Below are 17,307 nucleotides of genomic sequence, written 5' to 3' on the forward strand. Positions count from 1 at the left end.
TGGGTGAGAGCCGTCAGGGCTGGAGTGAGGGACCAGCACTTTAGAAAGGGAGGAAGGAGTCTATCTGTGAAAAAGCAAATTGCTACAATAAATCCATGGAGGAGTGGACCGGAGAGTATACAGTACAAATAGTACAAATAGATCGATCTCTCTTTCTCCGTCTCTCTCTGTCTCTGTCTCTGTCTCTCTCTCTCTCTGTCACACACACACACACACACACACACACACACACACACAGAGCAACCTAGGTAGCTATCTGTTAGGAGAGCACAGAAGCAATGTCATCTAGTAGTTATGGCCAGATACTGCTTCTGAATGTGCTAGGGTTCTTTGGAGAAAAATTTGATTTCCAAGGCAAAAGTAAGAAAGATATGAGACGGACCTGGACTATCTTAAACCAGAAAACAGAGAGGACATCCGAGAGGCATGGAACATGCCAGGAGAGTACAGCACCAACTTGACAAGATTCCCATCCGCCATTTTAAATGATGACTCATTCTTGAAAAATCTACAAATGCAGCCACAAACTCAGAGTAGTAACTAATTAGATAATGGAGAAAACAATTAAAATTATAAAAAGAACGATGACACCAGTAAACCCTAATTTGGCAACGACCTCGCCAACGACGACTCAGGAAAGAATATAAAAGATACTGAGCTGGCAGGTCAGAGTCTGAGCATGAGCAGAGGCAGGAGACGCTGGTTACAGGAAGAGCTGTACAGCTTCACAGTGGGGAACCAGCAGGCCCAACTCAGCGTGCCCAAGAGGACAGTGTCTCACGAGGAGACACTGAAGAAAGATCACTGTCCTGTTCCTGCCTAAAGCTCTAACCAGACAAACCTAGAAGACACTGCGCCGGGCAAAATATATTTACACATGGAAAAATGCCATCATGAGCCACATATTTTGTACAATTAAAATATGCTAATTAAAAAGAAAAAATGTGGAGGCGCCGTGAGGTCATGGACTGAGAAACTGACCCAGACTAATGCGAGAGAAATCAACCGAGTATGTTTTGTTTTTTAAGTAGTACTCATGGGTGAGCCAAGCAGACACCTGAAGGTGAGGCCTGCCTGAGGAGAAGCTGAGGAAGCACTTTTTTTTCAGAAAACGATAAGGTCAATGGCCTTACCTAGAGTGTTCTAGTTTACTTCTTACCTAGAATGTTCTAGTTTACTTCTTACCTAGAATGTTCTAGTTTACTTCTGGGTCGCTGAGGTAAGGCGCTGACCGGAAGCAGCCTCGTGGGGGAGCATTTCCTTCATCTCACACTCACTGCGCATCATCAAGGAAGCCATGATGGGAAGAAACGGCACCGCCACGGTGGGCAGGATCCTCATGCAACCATCAGCCCAACAGATGTGCCCACGAGCCAATCCAATGGAGGCAATTATTCAAGTGAGGCCTGCACTTCCCAGATGTGTCAAGTTGACGGCAAAACTGACTGGGACAAACCATGTGGCTGTATTTTAAAAGATTAAAAGTTTCAAGTGTGCCAGGCGGTGGTGGTGATGCTCGCCTTAAATCGCAGCAGTTAGGAGGCAGAGGCAGGGGGACTGAACTTACAGAAGCACAGCTGTATACATCTGAGACCTCCCTGGGCTACACAGTAAGACCCTGTCATTCTTACTTCTTGTCCTCCCATAAAAATGCCTAAATGAAGTGTCCTAATGTGACAGATAGAGAACTTCCAGGAATCCACAAGCCCAGTTACAGAAACTTGCTTAATAACTTTATAATGCTTCAGTAGTCATTTCTCCCATGCTGTGAACACATGAGTCAGAAAAAGACTGCATGTGTCTAACAGAGACAATCTCAGCTGATGAAATGGCTTCCCCTGGAGAAATGTCCACTTTAAAAAACTATCCAGGGGTTGGGGATTTAGCTCAGTGATAGAGCGCTTGCCTAGCGAGCACAAGGCCCTGGGTTCGGTCCCCAGCTCCGAAAAAAAAAAAAAAAGAAAGAAAAAAAAACTGTCCAAAATTCTTCCATTCCTCCTTCCAAAATGGGTGGAGCCTAACTGCTGTCTTAAGCAGGGGCTGGACTCTGTAATTGAAAGAAAACAGAGGTAACACTGATCCTTCAAAGAGGGCAAGCAGACGTGTGGGTTCTTCCTCAGTCTTTCATCAGTGGCTCTGGATGAAGCCAAGTGACCCTGCCAGACCCTCAAGCAGACCCCCATGAGTGGCGTAAGGCCTCTGCCCAACAGTCATCTGCATGGGCCATCTTTCCAGCAGACTCTCCCAGCCTATCTGAGCCTTTGGACAAAGTCCACAGCACTTCAAAGGCCAAACAGAAACTCGCCAGGCTCTCTGAGCTACAATACCCAGCAAGGCTATTTTTGAGATCCTGACCCACAGTCACTAAAAAAAAAAAAAACAAGTTTGCTGTTTGAAACAACTAAATTTGCTTTATTGGAATGCATTAGATACTGGTATGGTATTTAGTAGCTAATGCATTTGCACAATTACAATTTCCGTACAAATATTTATTGCTAAGTTAGATGAAACTGACTTTTACAAAAATAATTACAGTCTGTATTTCCAGGAAAGTAGAAATAGGATGAATAAGAGTGAGTCAGTCAAAATGCCAGGAATGAACCAAATCAAAACAACTCAATTATACCATAATTATAATGAATTTGCTTGGTGAAAAGACAAACGTCAACATTTCAATAAGGAAGAAGTGATGTAGACAGCAGGAAGATTAGCTACTAAGTCTCAAGTGCTCCATTGCTTGGGATAAGACTTCAAGGAGTCACTGCTCCCTTGCTGTGAAGAGACAACTTAAAAGAGTTTCCTGGGGCTGCCGGTCTCAGAAGGTGGTCCACCACCATTCCGGCAGGAGCACAGTAGAAGACAGGTAGGCAAAGGCAGACAAAGCACTGAAGCAGTAGCTGAAGCCCACATCCACAAGCAGGACCCAGACACAATACGAACTGGTAATGGCTTTTGCAAACGCAAAGAGCAGTCCTAGTGGCACACTTCCTCTATCAAGGCCACATTCCCTAACAGTCCCAGCAACTGAGGACCAAGCATTTAAATCTCTGAGCCTATGGGGGCCATTCTTCCAAACCACCACCGGGTTTTACGTTCTGAAGTTACTTGCCATTGATGAGCTCAAAATGCTCCTGATGAGCTTGGAAAGCCACAGTTCTTTCTCAAGAACATGTTGTACCTGTACATAAAGAAAACCAGGCAGGAGAGATGGCTCAGAGGTTAAGAGCCCGGACTGCTCTTCCAGAGGTTCTGAGTTCAATTCCCAGCAACCACATGGTGGCTCACACCCATTTGTAATGGGATCTGATGCCCTCTTCTGGTGTGTGTGAAGACAGCGACAGTGTACTTGTATATGATAAATAAATAGATCTTTAAAAAAAAAGAAATTAAAATGAAAGATTTAAAAAAAAAAAAAAAAAGAAAGAAAACCGGGGCTGGGGATTTAGCTCAGTGGTAGAGCGCTTACCTAGGAAGCGCAAGGCCCTGGGTTCGGTCCCCAGCTCCAAAAAAAAAAAAAAAAAAAAAAAAAAAAAAAAAAAAAAAAAAAAAAAAAAAAAAGAAAACCAAATGCCTATGTAAAATATATCATTCAAAAGACAGCAAGGCCCTGGGTTCGGTCCCCAGCTCCAAAAAAAAAAAAAAAAAAAAAAAAAAGAACCAAAAGACAGCACTTGTTCATAGGCTAATCAGAATATAGCCTTTGACTGTGTCTCCTTTCCTCTCCAGCCTTAAATATGTTATCAAATTATCTTCAAGCATTTAAGTGTTTGCTAAGATTCTGTTCTAACAAGTTTCGCATACTCTGCAGAAGTACCTGTGTGTGCATGTGCGTGTGCGTGTGTCTATTAGGACATCACATGCTAGGACTCCATGCTGATTCTGAAACCGGGAGTTGACATTAAGTAGAAAGAGCACTGGAATTAAGAGTCCCAGCCTAGGGCTGAAAGGCAACGCCATCCCTCACTGGCTACAGACTGCGGACAAATTGCTCCCCATTCTGGAACCCACTCGGCTCATTAGTACAAATGGGATAGTTGTCAGGTTTTCAAGATCATTAGAGTTAAAAAACACACAGAAAGGTTCCCACACAACACTGCCACTCACTACATGGCTCCTTGTTGTTAATGACCCTTACATTAGTCAGCTTTCTGTCACTGACACACGCCTGAGAAGTTGAAAGGAGGAAAGATTCGTGCTCACTGAAGTCTCTATCCACCAGCCGCCGATCTGCTGCTTTTCTAACCTGTGCTGAAGTAGGGCAGCAGGGCAGCAGGGAGTGGCCAGGAAGCAGAGAGGCTAACAGGACGGGATGGGATCCCAAATATCTTCCATACTGTCCCAATAGCCTAGATTCCTTCTAGTAGGTCCAGCTCCTAAAAGTGCTGCTATTCTCCAAGAATGCCGCCATCATTAACAGGGTCCTGGGCAGCATTTAGGATACAAATTGTAACTAGTACTCTCCTTACATGGATGCTACATCTTGGGTTTTAAGTATCCTCCCATGGTCCATGCATTAAGGCTTGGTGCCTAGTCTATGACTCACACGAGTGCTACCTTCAGGAGGTGGAGCCTCATGGCAGATTTTATTGGGACCATGCCCTCAAAGGTGACTGCGGAACCTTTGGACTCTAGCCATGATATGCTTCTCCAACACAAATACCCATCAGCATTTGCAACATGGACGTAAAGCTCCGAAACTAGAAGCCAAAGTAAACCTTTTCTCGTATTAGGCTGGTTTGTCTCAAACGCGTACTACACTAACGGAAAGCGGGCTAGCATGCTAGGCAGACCTCCCAAACCATCAACCACAAGGACACAGATCTCTGGAATATTTCTGTGTCTCATATTCACATGCAAAAGGTAGCCTAGGAGGTTGAAATGACCAGATTTATGGCTTTTTTTTTTTTTTTAATTTGGACAGGGTCTCACACATCCCGAACTGACTTCCCATTCCCTATGTAGCTGAAGATGACCATGAACTTCTGAGCCTCCCTCCTGCCTTCACCTTCCAAGCGCTAGGATACAGATGTGGGCAGTGCGTGCCACCATGCCTGACTTCTTTAGCACTAGAGAGTGAACTCAGGGGCTCCACGCTTGCTAGGCAAGCATTAAACCCTGCTATCACAGATTCGATCTGAAATGTCCTGCAAAGGCCTCTGCCAGCTAAGCTCCAACTCCAGTCCCAGACTTGTTATAATTCTGAAAGATTACAAAGGCTTATGAACTGAAATCAAAACTGAACACTTACCCACTCAACAAGCACAAGTACCTCGCCTGCAATCAATATTTATACGGCCTTAACATATTCCTGTGCAGTCTATTTTCTCTCTCTAATTGCACTCTCTCCTCCACCAAATTACAAATTGGATTGCAAAGAAAAGAAGCTAAACACGTCTGTACTCCTCAAGGGCCCCTTGCATACAAAAAGCTGATAAATTTAACTTCAAGTTCTCAGTATAGTGTTCTTATCAATATAATCTGAAGTTTTTAAAAAGTCAGGCGTCCTCCCCCATCCTGACAACATACATGTGCTTGCATTCATCCTACTGAATTACAACCAGTTTTAGGTGCCCAGAACAAAGCTCAATGAACCATGATCCTGCCTAACACTTCACACAAAGTCTGGGAAAACGGTTAATATTTAATATCTTTTGTTTTTCAAGACAGGGTTTCTCTGTAGCCCTGGTTGTCTTGGAACTATCGCTGTAGACCAGACTGGCCTCGAACTCACAGAGATGTGCTTGCCTCTGCCTCCCACCTGCTGGGATTAAAGGCATGCACCACTACTGCCCAGCAAACACTTAATACCTTGACAGAGAAAAGAAACAACTCCTTTCAACTTCCTAATTAAAAAAAAAAAAAAAAATACTGGTTGGGGATTTAGCTCAGTGGTAGAGCACTTGCCTAGCAAGCGCAAGGCCCTGGGTTCGGTCCCCAGCTCTGGAAAAAAAAAAAAAAAAAAAGAACTTAAAAAAAAAAAAATACTAGTATCTATGCTACACATTAGCTATCCCCAGTGCATGGGCCCAGAGAGCCTAATGCCCATCCTCAAGCTGACCTGAGACTTAGAGTGCTCTACATCTAGGTTAACCAGACAGGTTCTATCCCTTGGCTTGCACACTTTCCAGACTTTCTGTAAACTCCCTAGAAGCAAGGAGCCTATCATTGCTTCCCTGACGGTATGACCCACACTGGAATCCTGACACACGCCATTCGCACAGACTTTGTGCTCTTTCTGCCGTTGTGATAATACACTGACTAAAACCAACATGGGGAGGAAAGGGTTTATTTCGGTTTAGGGCTCACAGGCCATCACGGAAGGAAGTCAGGGCAGGGGCTCAGGCAGGAATTCGAAGGCAGCAGCTGAAGCAGAGACCATGAGGAACTCTGCCTCCCGGCCTGCTCCCTTGCTTCTCTCAGTTTCCCATACCACCCAGAAGCACCTGCCCGTGACGGCAATAAGCACAGTAGGCTGGGCCCTCCATGTGAACCATTAAACAAAGCAATGTCCCACAGACACAGCCACGGGCCACTCTGATAGAGGCCATTCCTCACTTCCCCAGTCACTCTGGTCTGTGTCAATTTCTCCAAAGGGAAAAAAAAGGAGGAGGAGGAAGAAGAGGAGGAAGAGGAGGAAGAGGAGGAAGATGATGATGATTTTACAACCTGAACTGTCATTTTTTTTCCTAAAATGAAAAAGGGGGGGTGTGGGGGTGAGGACTAAGTATGTAACAGAAAGCCAAATGCACAAGTTACACATCAGCTTATGGAAAAGAGTCTTTAGCTATTTTATATGTGTAAAATTAGAAATGGTATCCTCATCTCGATGCAGGAACCCAAATGAAATCAGTGTGAAGGGCACATGCTCACCCACGGCGATGGATCAGCAGTTTAAAATACTCATCCACACACTGTCACGTACCTGGCTGTTGGTAGACTCTGGAGAAAACATCACTAAATGGAAACTCCTCAGGTGATGACCCTACGGTTCGAAACCATTCCACTCTTGATTCTCTCTGCACTCCTCCCTAGACCTCCAAACACTTCCACAGCTCCGTTTCTGCCCATGCTCACTCCCCTAGCGCACGGGTCTCCAACGGTGCTCAATGTGGTCCCCGCACAGCCTCACCTGGGCACTGTTCAAGCCCCACCCACACGTCCTCAATGGGAAACTTACAGGGAAAGGGCCTGGATTTCTGTGTTTTACCAAGGCCTCCATGTTCTGCAGTTGCCTGCTCAAGTTTGGAAAAGGTTCTACAGGTGGAAGGGGTTGGACACTTAATCCTCAGCGCAACTGTGTAGAGATGGAGCGTTTGTGAGGTAATAAAAGCATGAGGCCTCTGTTGCTACTGCAGGAGTGGGGCTCCCATAAAAAGAGAAAGGGACAGACAGACACCACCCCTCATATGCCAGCACCTGATCTTGGACATCTCAACTTCTAGAACTCTGAGGGAACAAATTTCTGCGGCTGAAACTCTTTGTTTTCTAGTATTTTCTCACAGAAACAGAAGCAGATTGAGAGCCGGTCGTGAGCTGGAACCATGCATGCTTCACATGTCCCATTCTTTGTCCTTTCCAACTGCCAGCCTCTGATTTATATAGTTAGACCATCTCCGTGTACACAAGTTTACTACTGTTACCGTTCGGTGTTTGTGTGCACAACACATCCTGCCATCACCAAGTACACGTGCCTTACTTGGTCTTCACAAGAATGCTTTAATTCCAACAAAAAGCAGAGGATAAGGACATCAATTGGAGACATGGTCACTGAGCCAATAAATAGTACAAAAGTTCAAGGATTTGACCTCATATCCTCTTACCTCCAAGGGTCCAACAGTTCGGGTTTACACTACACTGTTCCTGGTCCTCTCATCAACTCCACAGGAGAATTCCGACTTATCTACCTAGAGGATCTGTCAACTGAAACTCCACATAAGCTCCTTAAAACTAACACAGCACCATGGCCTGTCTGCACTGCAACCCATCCTCCTTTATTTTCTAATCAATGGCATCATAATCACCCACCTGCTCATGGCAGGCCATCATCTTTACCTATCCCCTCCCCTCTACATACTTAAAATTGCAAACTCTTAGCAACTAGAATGTCCCTGACTGCTCTCCATCCCTGTCCCTCTCCTGAGAGAGCAGCATGTCCATCTCCCTCCTCTACAGCAGCCTATGTGGGCTGCCGCCTGCTCCCTGATCATGAGCTTAATCTGGTTTCCACTGCCAAGTCAATGAACAGTGGGTCGAGACCGTTTAGAATAGAGTGGGCAAGAGCTGGTGGCACCCCCTTTAATCACAGTGCTCCGGAGGCAGAGGCACTGAGCCCAAGGCTCTATAATGAGTTCCAGGACAGCCAGGGCTAAAGAGAGAGACCCTGTCAAAGAAAATCCTAGATCCAGTCATAATTTGGCTCTAATGTATCTATCCTATCTCCACTGACACACAGTAAGCTGGTAAACAACTCGGGTTGTTCCCTAAAGAACCACTCAATTTTAACACTCAGCAAAGACTGTCTACCTAGAAAGGTGCCTTCCTCTTTACATACAGCAGGAATCTACTTAATATCTAGCCTCTTCTCATCTTCTGTCATCAATGTTTCCCCAAGTGTGGTCAATTCCTCTAGTAATTTGTTAATTCTCAAAGTGCTCAACTTATCACAGCTTACGACAGCTGGAGGTTTACCATCTCTGACAAACACCCGCATGTCAAAGGTACCACAGCTCCCATTCATCTGTCCTCTCGGCACCTGACGGAATGAGCATCTAGTCATAGCTAGCGCCTCATAAATATTTGCTGAGATGTTAAATAATGCAGCGCTTGCTGAGTAACTTTATACATCTCAGCAATTCGACCTCTGGCTTACAAACCAGCCCACAGAGTTTTGTCTTTTTCGGGGAGAGGGGAGACGAAGGTGAGACAGAATCTCACGTGGCCCCGGCTGGCTTCAGTTCACGCTGCAGAGGATGCTTCCAAGTGCTGAGATTACAAGTATGTGTCACTACAAAGAGCTCAAGAATTTTCTAATAATGAAAAACGTTATATAGATGGCTTAATATTCTCCAGCAGAGTCTAGTTACTGTCAGATCCTTTTGTCGCTGTTTCTTAGGACCTTCTTCAGACAGACTCCCTTTCTAGCTACACCTTTGTACTTTTGTCACAGGATTGGCAGTTATTGTTTGGCAGGGCACTGTGAGAGATAATCGTGACGGAAACTGTGTCACCGAGTGTAGTTAGATGACAACATTGGTTAAAGCATTTCTGTCAATGTCCAAAACAGCAGCCTAAGCCCATTAGGTACATTTTAGTGGCTAAGCCACGTAATACGGACAACCCAGGATAAATACGCAGGAATGAAACATTTATTCTAATTACTAAATGGAGCCAGAGGACACAGAAATGTGATCCTGGCTCAGCCACATATCCTCTAAGGAAGTTAACATTCATCTTTAGGCAGGGCTTGGTGCCTTCCAGTACTCAGGAAGCAGAGTCAGGAAGAGCATACTAAGTGTACAGTTCGAGACCAGCCAGGGATAAATCTAAAGCCCTATCTCAAGAAACAAAGATTAAAATAAGCAATTTTTTAAAGAAAAACAAAACAAAAATGGGTGTTTTAGAAGAATAACACTTGCAACTTATCCTTGTCTAAGACTTTATTTTGATTAATAACACCTTATCCCACCCTACAGACAGACTCTGTCCCAGTTGATTTGTTGTTACTGTGATAAAACCCTAATCAAAACCAGCTTGGGAGGGGGGTTATTTTGATGACAGGCTATAACTGTTCACCCTCAAGAAAAGCAAAGGCAGGGGTTGGGGATTTAGCTCAGTGGTAGAGCGCTTGCCTAGGAAGCGCAAGGCCCTGGGTTCGGTCCCCAGCTCCGAAAAAAAGAAAAAACAAAAAAAAAAAGAAAAGCAAAGGCAGGCCCTGGAGGCAGAAGTCGGATGCAGTCTCCTGGCTTGCCTCCTCCTACAACCCAGGACCACCTGCCAAGGCGTAGCTATGTGAGGGCTGGGTAGGCCCTCCTATGTCACCCATCAGTTAAGAAAACGCCCCACACTCCTGCACAGGCCAGTCTGATGGAAGCACTTCCTCAAGTAGAGGCCCCTCCTCCCTGGAATTAATGGGATGTGTGTAACACTCTTACTGCCACCCTGTGAAGTCTCTCTCCCCACTATTTCTGTACAGGGAACCTTCTCTGCTCCAGTCACACAAGTCTCCTCAAAATATCCTTCCGCCATCGTGTGACCAAATTAGCACTAACTCTTCGCCACAGGACTTAACTCTTTCCTAATTCCGATCTTACTTTCCATTTAAAGGCCAACCCTAGCTCTGACCTCTTCCTGTGTAAATGTCTCCTATACTATTGCCCCCCCCCCCCACCTAATACTGCCACCTCACTTCCTTCTGGGATTCTTTGATATATAATTTCTTTTCCTGACTGGATGGCTCACTCTTAAAAGAAAAAGGGCTGGTTTCAGACCTCACTTGGGACTCCACAATCCTCTCACTAATTAGGCACAACTCTGGAAAGAGGGAGGTGGTCACACTAAGTGAAGAATGAAACTAAATGCTCCCCAAGTACTGATAAACCATGTCCACTCAGTATGAGGCTCCATCATTACGTAGCTATCTACTCGGGGGCGAACAGTTTTCTAGGAGACACAGGCAAAAGGGAAAACGGGTAACTCTACTCCCAAAAGCTCGCAGAACAACAGTGGCTCCTGAATATTTTGGTTTTACAGCGCAAGCTTTACGGATTTCAAGACGTGAGCACTTCAGAGGTCATACGTTACAGCGACTCAGTTATAAAACTGAACCTCCGGATTGTAGATTCGGGGTGGAAACGCTAAAGTTATGTCCTTCAATTTTTACGCATGATCAAATGTCATTGCTCCCTATCCGGTCACTGGTTTTTGGCACTGCCTTTAACCGATAACGGGAAGAATTATTTCTTCCATGCGTCTCCATTATCCCTCCTTAATAAACCACCACACGCAACTGACCCACTAGAATCCTGTATACTGGCTTAACTCCAGCTTCACCATGACATCCCACGCGTGGAACAGAACCTCTATTTCCACCAGATAAATAACAGCTCGCACTGCTCCTAGGAAAACACAGACAAAAAAAAAAAAAGGCAGGGCTGACCTGCCCGCAGGGCCATTGCAATGACCAAAGCACAGCCCAGTTCTGGGAAATAGATACAAGGGCAGATTTGAGTCTATGTGGAAGTAACAATACTGGATGGATATGGTCCCTTAGCTTCAAAATGTGTATCAACGCTGGATTTTTTTTTAAATGTCAGAGAAGCACGTGGGCATGCACGTGAGGCTGGAAGGTCCAGGCAACAGGTTAGCCAACCCTCATCTACACTGACAGGTCGCCTTCCCCAGGTCGTGGGTGTGCCCGACGCTCACGCAGGCACAGGTTCTAACTCTCTCCCTCACAATCCACTCCTACTCCCAGACCCGCCAGAGTAGAGCCAACGAAGCCCTTCGCGGTTAACCCAAAACTTTGCGAACCCCAACCTCTAGGGTCCCCGTTTCCGCGTCTGTCAGGTTTGCACAGTCGCGTCTCAGTGTGGACGCGAGGCTGCTGAGGAACACGGGCTTCTCCCGCTTGGGATTCCTCCGTGTTAGGGAAGCTGGCGGCGTCACCCTGGAATCTAGTCACTTGTCCCTCGGCACCCCTCTCTCCTGCGCGCCCCCAGAGCTCCAGGCCCCGGAACTGACCCTCGTCAGCCCCCGTCCCCGCCCCCGGAACCAGCGGCCGAGGGGCGTGGAGCGGCGCGCGCGGGTCCGGCGGGGGGGGGCGCGTCCTCGCGCCCCGGGCCCGCGCAGCAGGTGCGGCCAGGCCCCACCTCCCACGAACGGTCCGGGCGACTCACCCCGACGATGTTCCTCAGCGACCTAGACGCCGCCACACACGTCTCTTCCGCCAGCAGCGACCCCGCCTCGTGGCCACCGCCCCCTGGACCGCCGCCGTCGCCGCCTTCCTCGCCGCCGCCGTCGCGGCGCGCGCCCGCTTTCACGCACACCGCCGTGGCCGCGCACGCGCTTTGCGCGCTGGCGTCACTTAGCAACGGATCAACCGCGGGCGGGTAGGATCCAGGACTTCAGGGCCTCAGTTCGCTTCAGGCGGGGGTCTTGCGGCGCGTCTCCCCCCAGGTCGGAGCCACTGCCCCTCCTGAACTGGGCCCTCAGGGTGTGACCGCACTGCGGACACCTGGCTCGGGGCAAGGCTTGTCATCGCACGTCACTGAATAGCGTCATCGGTCGCGTCACTGCGTATGGGGAAGAGCAGGAGCGCGCCTGTTGCAGAAAGCCTCGTCCTTCTGCAGTTAGCCGCTGGCCTGATGGGCAGTCAGCTAGGTGCGAGAAAGTTGGACAAGGAGAAAGAGTGAGCCAAGGGAGTCATTAACTGCATCAAGGTGCTATGAAAGCCAGGCCCGAAAGACCACGACTCAGTCTCCTCGTTCTGTAAGTGAGAAGACTAATACCCGACCTGCTTGCTCTAGAAAGGTGTCGATTTAGAGCGAGATAATGCGTGCGAGGCTGCCGGGGAACCTGGTCTCATTCGAACTCCTAACTTCAGACCCTGACAGAAGCCGGGACATAAGTACTCCACCTTCCAGGACTACCAAGTGTTAAGTATGGAGCCCATTAGACTCCATCTTTCCTGTAAGAAGCGGGGACTTGTGGGCTTTGAAGCCACAGAAATTGGGTTGCAGGTCTGATTGATCCTGGCTGAAACAGAAGAGCCGTCTCACACGAGAGGCTTACCTGGGTGCGGAATTTGAAGACTTAATTCCAAGCAAAGACGTCTTAAATAGGCAGTTGAAAATGAACAGACCGGGGTTGGGGATTTAGCTCAGTGGTAGAGCGCTTGCCTAGGAAGCGCAAGGCCCTGGGTTCGGTCCCCAGCTCCGAAAAAAAGATCCAAAAAAAAAAAAAAAATGAACAGACCTAGCAAGGGCTGGGGCCAAGGAAGCAAACAGAGCTACAACCAAGATGCTGGTGGTAGGGATGGAAACGCAGAGGCCAGGGATGGAAAAGCGGAGGATGAATGGGTAGGCCAGGTTTCTAGCATGGGTGCTGGGATAGGTGGGAGTAACATTTAGCAAGATGGAAAGAAAGCTGCCTTTGTGTATAAGTTACCAAATCGTAGTGGCATTCCTCACCCATGACGTGGTAGAACGATGGAATGTGGATATGTTAGTTGGGGAAACATGCTCTGCTCACATCCTCCATGTGGAACGGCCTCCATCAATTTAATAACCTCCACCTCCCACTATGTATGTCCCCAATCTACTTGTCCTTGGAGAACTGACTTCGGTATTAGTAAATTTAAAAGAACAAAGGGCGAGTGCTTGCCTAGCAAGCGCAAGGCCTTGGGTTCGGTCCCCAGCTCCGGGAAAAAAAAAAGAAAAGGAAAAAAAAAAAAAAGAAGCACAAAGGGGACAAGCTGGACTGGGAAATCTTTGAAGAAACGGTGTGGTAAGATGAAGACGCCTAGTTCAGGGCTACAGAGCAAACCCTAGAGTTTAATATTAGGAAACCGCCCACAGGTGATACCCAATCCCAACTTTGTTGGTTGTGTTTTACAGAATCGTGTTCCCCACCAAGACCTACAACCCCCAACCCACACTCCCGTCACCCTAATGTGATGATCCTTTCTGTAAGGTGACAGAAGGGAGTTTGCAGACATGGTTCAGTGAAGATTGAGGAGATTGCCTTGAAACTGGCCTGCTAGGACAAGAGCATCAGAGTCCAAAAAAAAAGCTTACGAGAGAAGCAGGGGAGACAGCTTTGAAGCTACTGCCCAGCCAGCCTTCAAAAAGGAACAAAGGAGCACAGGCAGCCTACAGAAGCCGGAAAGGGCAAACGACTGGGTTCTTGAATCTAGGGCTTGACCTCTAGAACTGTAACGAGAATTGGGATGGTGTCCATGCGGTTTGTACTGACTTGTCACAACAGCCATAAGAAACCAGTAGTGTGGAGAATAAAGAGGACAGCTCCCTGGTGCGTTCTCCTTTGTCCAGGAAGAGAGGGGACAGTTTATCAGGCTACCTCACAGACTGAGCACTGTGACTACAGTCCAATGGAGCGGCCGTCCACATTTAGAGGAAAATGTCAAATGGCCAAACTGCACGGGTCTGTGACTGATGAGAGAAGCAGAGATGTGAAGGGCATCAAAGAGAAAGAATATAACTTCCACTTTTATGTTAGACCCAGCAGCTGGTAACAGCAACCATTAGCAAATCCAACGAGTTTCACCCAACACTTGAAAATTAATAGAAGATGTGCCACCTTCTGTCCAGAGAACTATGCTTGTCGCTCAGTTGTTCTAGCAGTTCAGTTTGGAGGAGAGGTAGACACACGTGGGTAGATAACTAGCTGCCATAAATGGGTTTTGGTTTTTGGGGGGTTTTGGGAGGGTTCGGTTGGTTTTGGTTTGTTTGTTAAGGCACAGGTATACTATGGCAAACTGTATAAGGGCGAAAGAGTTAATAGACCAAGATTTAGAGCCAGGACAGGCAGTTACCTTCCTAAGAAAACCAAGTTCGAATTGATTTAAACGCTCTTTCTCCATACTATTAAGACAATGTCCATGCACGGCAGCATTTACTCTACTAGTGTCGCTTGCCTCATGCCAGGCACACAGTTCCTATGCCTGTGCTTAGGAATCAGAAAGCTGCCTCACGAGAGCTTGCATAATTACTCAAGATCACAAAATTATTAAGAGGATTCCCAATGCTACAACCCAGGAACTACCCATTCATACCGTGCAGTCCCGGTTCACTTGGAGGGGGGCTAGAAAACATGGCTTACACAGCTCAGCGGTGTCTGTGTTACAGGGCTGCTGTGCGTGATCCCATTCCGCTCCTTACTTGAACCTGAGAGCAACCTTTTAGAGTTGGAAGCTGCAAATCTTTTAACCACTCTTGATGAGCAGTGTGTCTCTGCCTGTGAGTGATGTAAGTTAGACAACTGAACTGCATAACCATGCTTCCTTCCCTCTTCGTGCCCCTGTCCCAAAGCCCCGAGGAAATGTGTTCACTTGGCATTTGTAACTGAGTGGATTCGTATGCATGTCTCTGCGTTGGTCTGGTAGTCTCCCATCAGCACCTCAACGAAAACATCCAGGACAACCATGTTTGGCCCAGCTCCTGTTCTAGAGGTTTCAGTGTGGTAATGGCTGGCTCCATTGTTTTAGACCTGTGAAGTGACAGAGTGCATGGAGGAGCAAAACCGCTCACCTCATGACCAGGAAGCCAAAAGAAAACAAAAAAGCAAGGATCCCACAGTACCCTGCAAGGACTCACGTTTTAATGACTTAAGGAGCACCCACTAGGCCTCACATCTTCGAGGCTCAGCTACCTACTAATGATGCTCCGCATTTTAAGAAGAATGTTATGGGGCCAGCCATATGGCTCACAGGATAAAAGCACTTGTTGCTGTTCAGCCCGATGCGGACCCACCTGGTACCCAGAACCAACCTCTTCATGTCATTCTTCGATTATGCATGTATATGGCACACATGCTTGAGTATACACACACACAAAATAGTGTTTCAAAAGTTGTCCTCTGACCTCCAAACATGAGCTGTGGCAAAAACACACACAGGCACGCGCACACACACACATACACACATACACTTTCTTAAATGTTTGTAACTTTAATTTCCCATATTTAGATTCTGGGTAATAACTAGTTCCAAGTCCAGATTAAAAGAAAAAAATCATTGTCTAGGCCAGAAAGCATTCCAAGTAGCATCAAAGAGCCAAGTTGTGGCTCTTCTCTCTCTCTCTCTCTCTCTCTCTCTCTCTCTCTCTCTCTCTCTCTCTCTCCTCTCTCTCCTCTCTCTCCTCTCTCTCCTCTCTCCTCTCTCTCTCTCTCTCTCTCTCTCTCTCTCTCTCTCTCTCTCTCTCTGTGTGTGTGTGTGTGTGTGTGTGTGTGTAAAATAGATACCGTGGGTTCTTTAGACACATATTCCTCATGCCTTAGAAAAAAAGAAAGTCTGTTTCCTATCTGCTGATGACATTTTGTTAAGATGGAGTTTTATATGTGTAGCTGGCCTTGTTACTCACTTTGTCAGAGGGGCTGTAGTTCCAAAACTACAGCTACATGCCCTAAGTTTAATTGGCTTGAGTCCAGTAGCTAATACCAGGTTAGCCTCTTCTAGTTTGTTTTGTTTGAGAGGCGGGGCCTCACTGTGTAGCCCTGGCCATCCTTGCACTCCAATAGACCTGCCTGCCTTCTGGGTGCTGAGATGAAAGGAATTGTCTGAGTCTCATTTCTTTACCAAGGGATATACTTTGCATGTGATCCCGTAAAGTGTGTAAGCAATCACTTTATTAACCACTCACTTTGCTAATAGTCATACATTCCATCAGGGCCCTTTCAGATCTTCTAGTAAGGAGCGAGCAGTGAAGCTGGAGCGACAGCTCAGTGGTTAAGAGTGTACACTGCTGGGCTGGAGCGATGGCTCAGTGGTTAAGAGTGTACACTGCTGGGCTAGAGCGATGGCTCAGTGGTTAAGAGTGTACACTGCTTTTGCAGGGGATTGGAGTTTGCTTCCCAGCACTCACTCATAACTCACTTCCTGAAACACTGGCTCAGAGGGATCCAGTGTCCTCTTCTGGACCCAGAACTTCTGTACTCACATACACACATGCCCACACAGAGACACACACACATACACACACACATGAATATTAATACTAACATGCTAATATGTTCACTAATACTTTCTGGGAAAAACATTTTATCCCAAGTCTTCCATGATTCTCCAACAGAGCATTTCAGTGCTTAAATAGCTCAGGCAGATGGGCAGTGTTCTGGAGATTTTGCCATGTGCTATAATAGAAGCATCCAGCATTGTCAGGCTTAAAATCTATCATTCTCTATGTATTGGCAACTAATGTCAATTTTTTTTAAAAGAGGAGAAACAATGTGTACTTTTATAGACTTTCTGCTCTGCTGGCTAAAGCTTGATGATCTTGAACACTTTTTCTTCTTTGAAAACCTGGTTTTATGAAAAGTCCTAGATTGCCTGTGCCCCTTCCCCCACATCCCCAGCTACCACCATAGAGACAGGAATGGTCACATGGGGTGACTCACTCTTCACAAAAAGCTGTCAACCCCCACCCATCTGCTAATACTACTGAATTCCGAACGCTGTGTACCTGTCTTTAGCCAGGCACACAATGCTAGCTGGTCCCACGGAAAACATGCTTGTCCATACTGTCCTGAGCCCACGCTTGCAAACCTTCCCCCACCTACCTACCGCTTGTCAAG

The 17,307-nt window shown here is 46.9% G+C and overlaps 1 protein-coding gene and 1 long non-coding RNA gene across 12 annotated transcripts in view; one reads left to right on the forward strand and one right to left on the reverse strand.

Annotated features, from left to right (window-relative positions):
* Positions 1–12,219, reverse strand: part of Btbd9 (BTB domain containing 9) — a 357,021-nt gene extending 344,802 nt beyond the window's left edge. For 7 of the 11 annotated variants that reach the window (XR_015644580.1, XR_015644579.1, XR_015644582.1 and 4 more), the window contains exon 1: positions 11,895–12,219. Coding sequence is in view for 2 of the 11 variants with exons in the window: in NM_001434574.1 (NP_001421503.1) it covers positions 7,178–7,219 (42 nt within the window). In the remaining 9 variants the exon portion in view is untranslated. 11 annotated transcript variants of the gene reach the window in all.
* On the forward strand, positions 12,081–16,273 carry LOC102548069 (uncharacterized). Its single transcript, XR_015645644.1, has 3 exons — positions 12,081–12,486; positions 14,865–14,984; positions 15,224–16,273. It is a non-coding gene; the product is annotated as an uncharacterized LOC102548069 (long non-coding RNA).
* The last annotated feature ends 1,034 nt before the right edge of the window (positions 16,274–17,307 follow it).

The sequence above is a fragment of the Rattus norvegicus genome, chromosome 20 (assembly GCF_021556685.1).
Source record: "Rattus norvegicus strain SHRSP/BbbUtx chromosome 20, alternate assembly SHRSP_T2T, whole genome shotgun sequence".
Taxonomy (NCBI): Eukaryota; Metazoa; Chordata; class Mammalia; order Rodentia; family Muridae; genus Rattus; species Rattus norvegicus.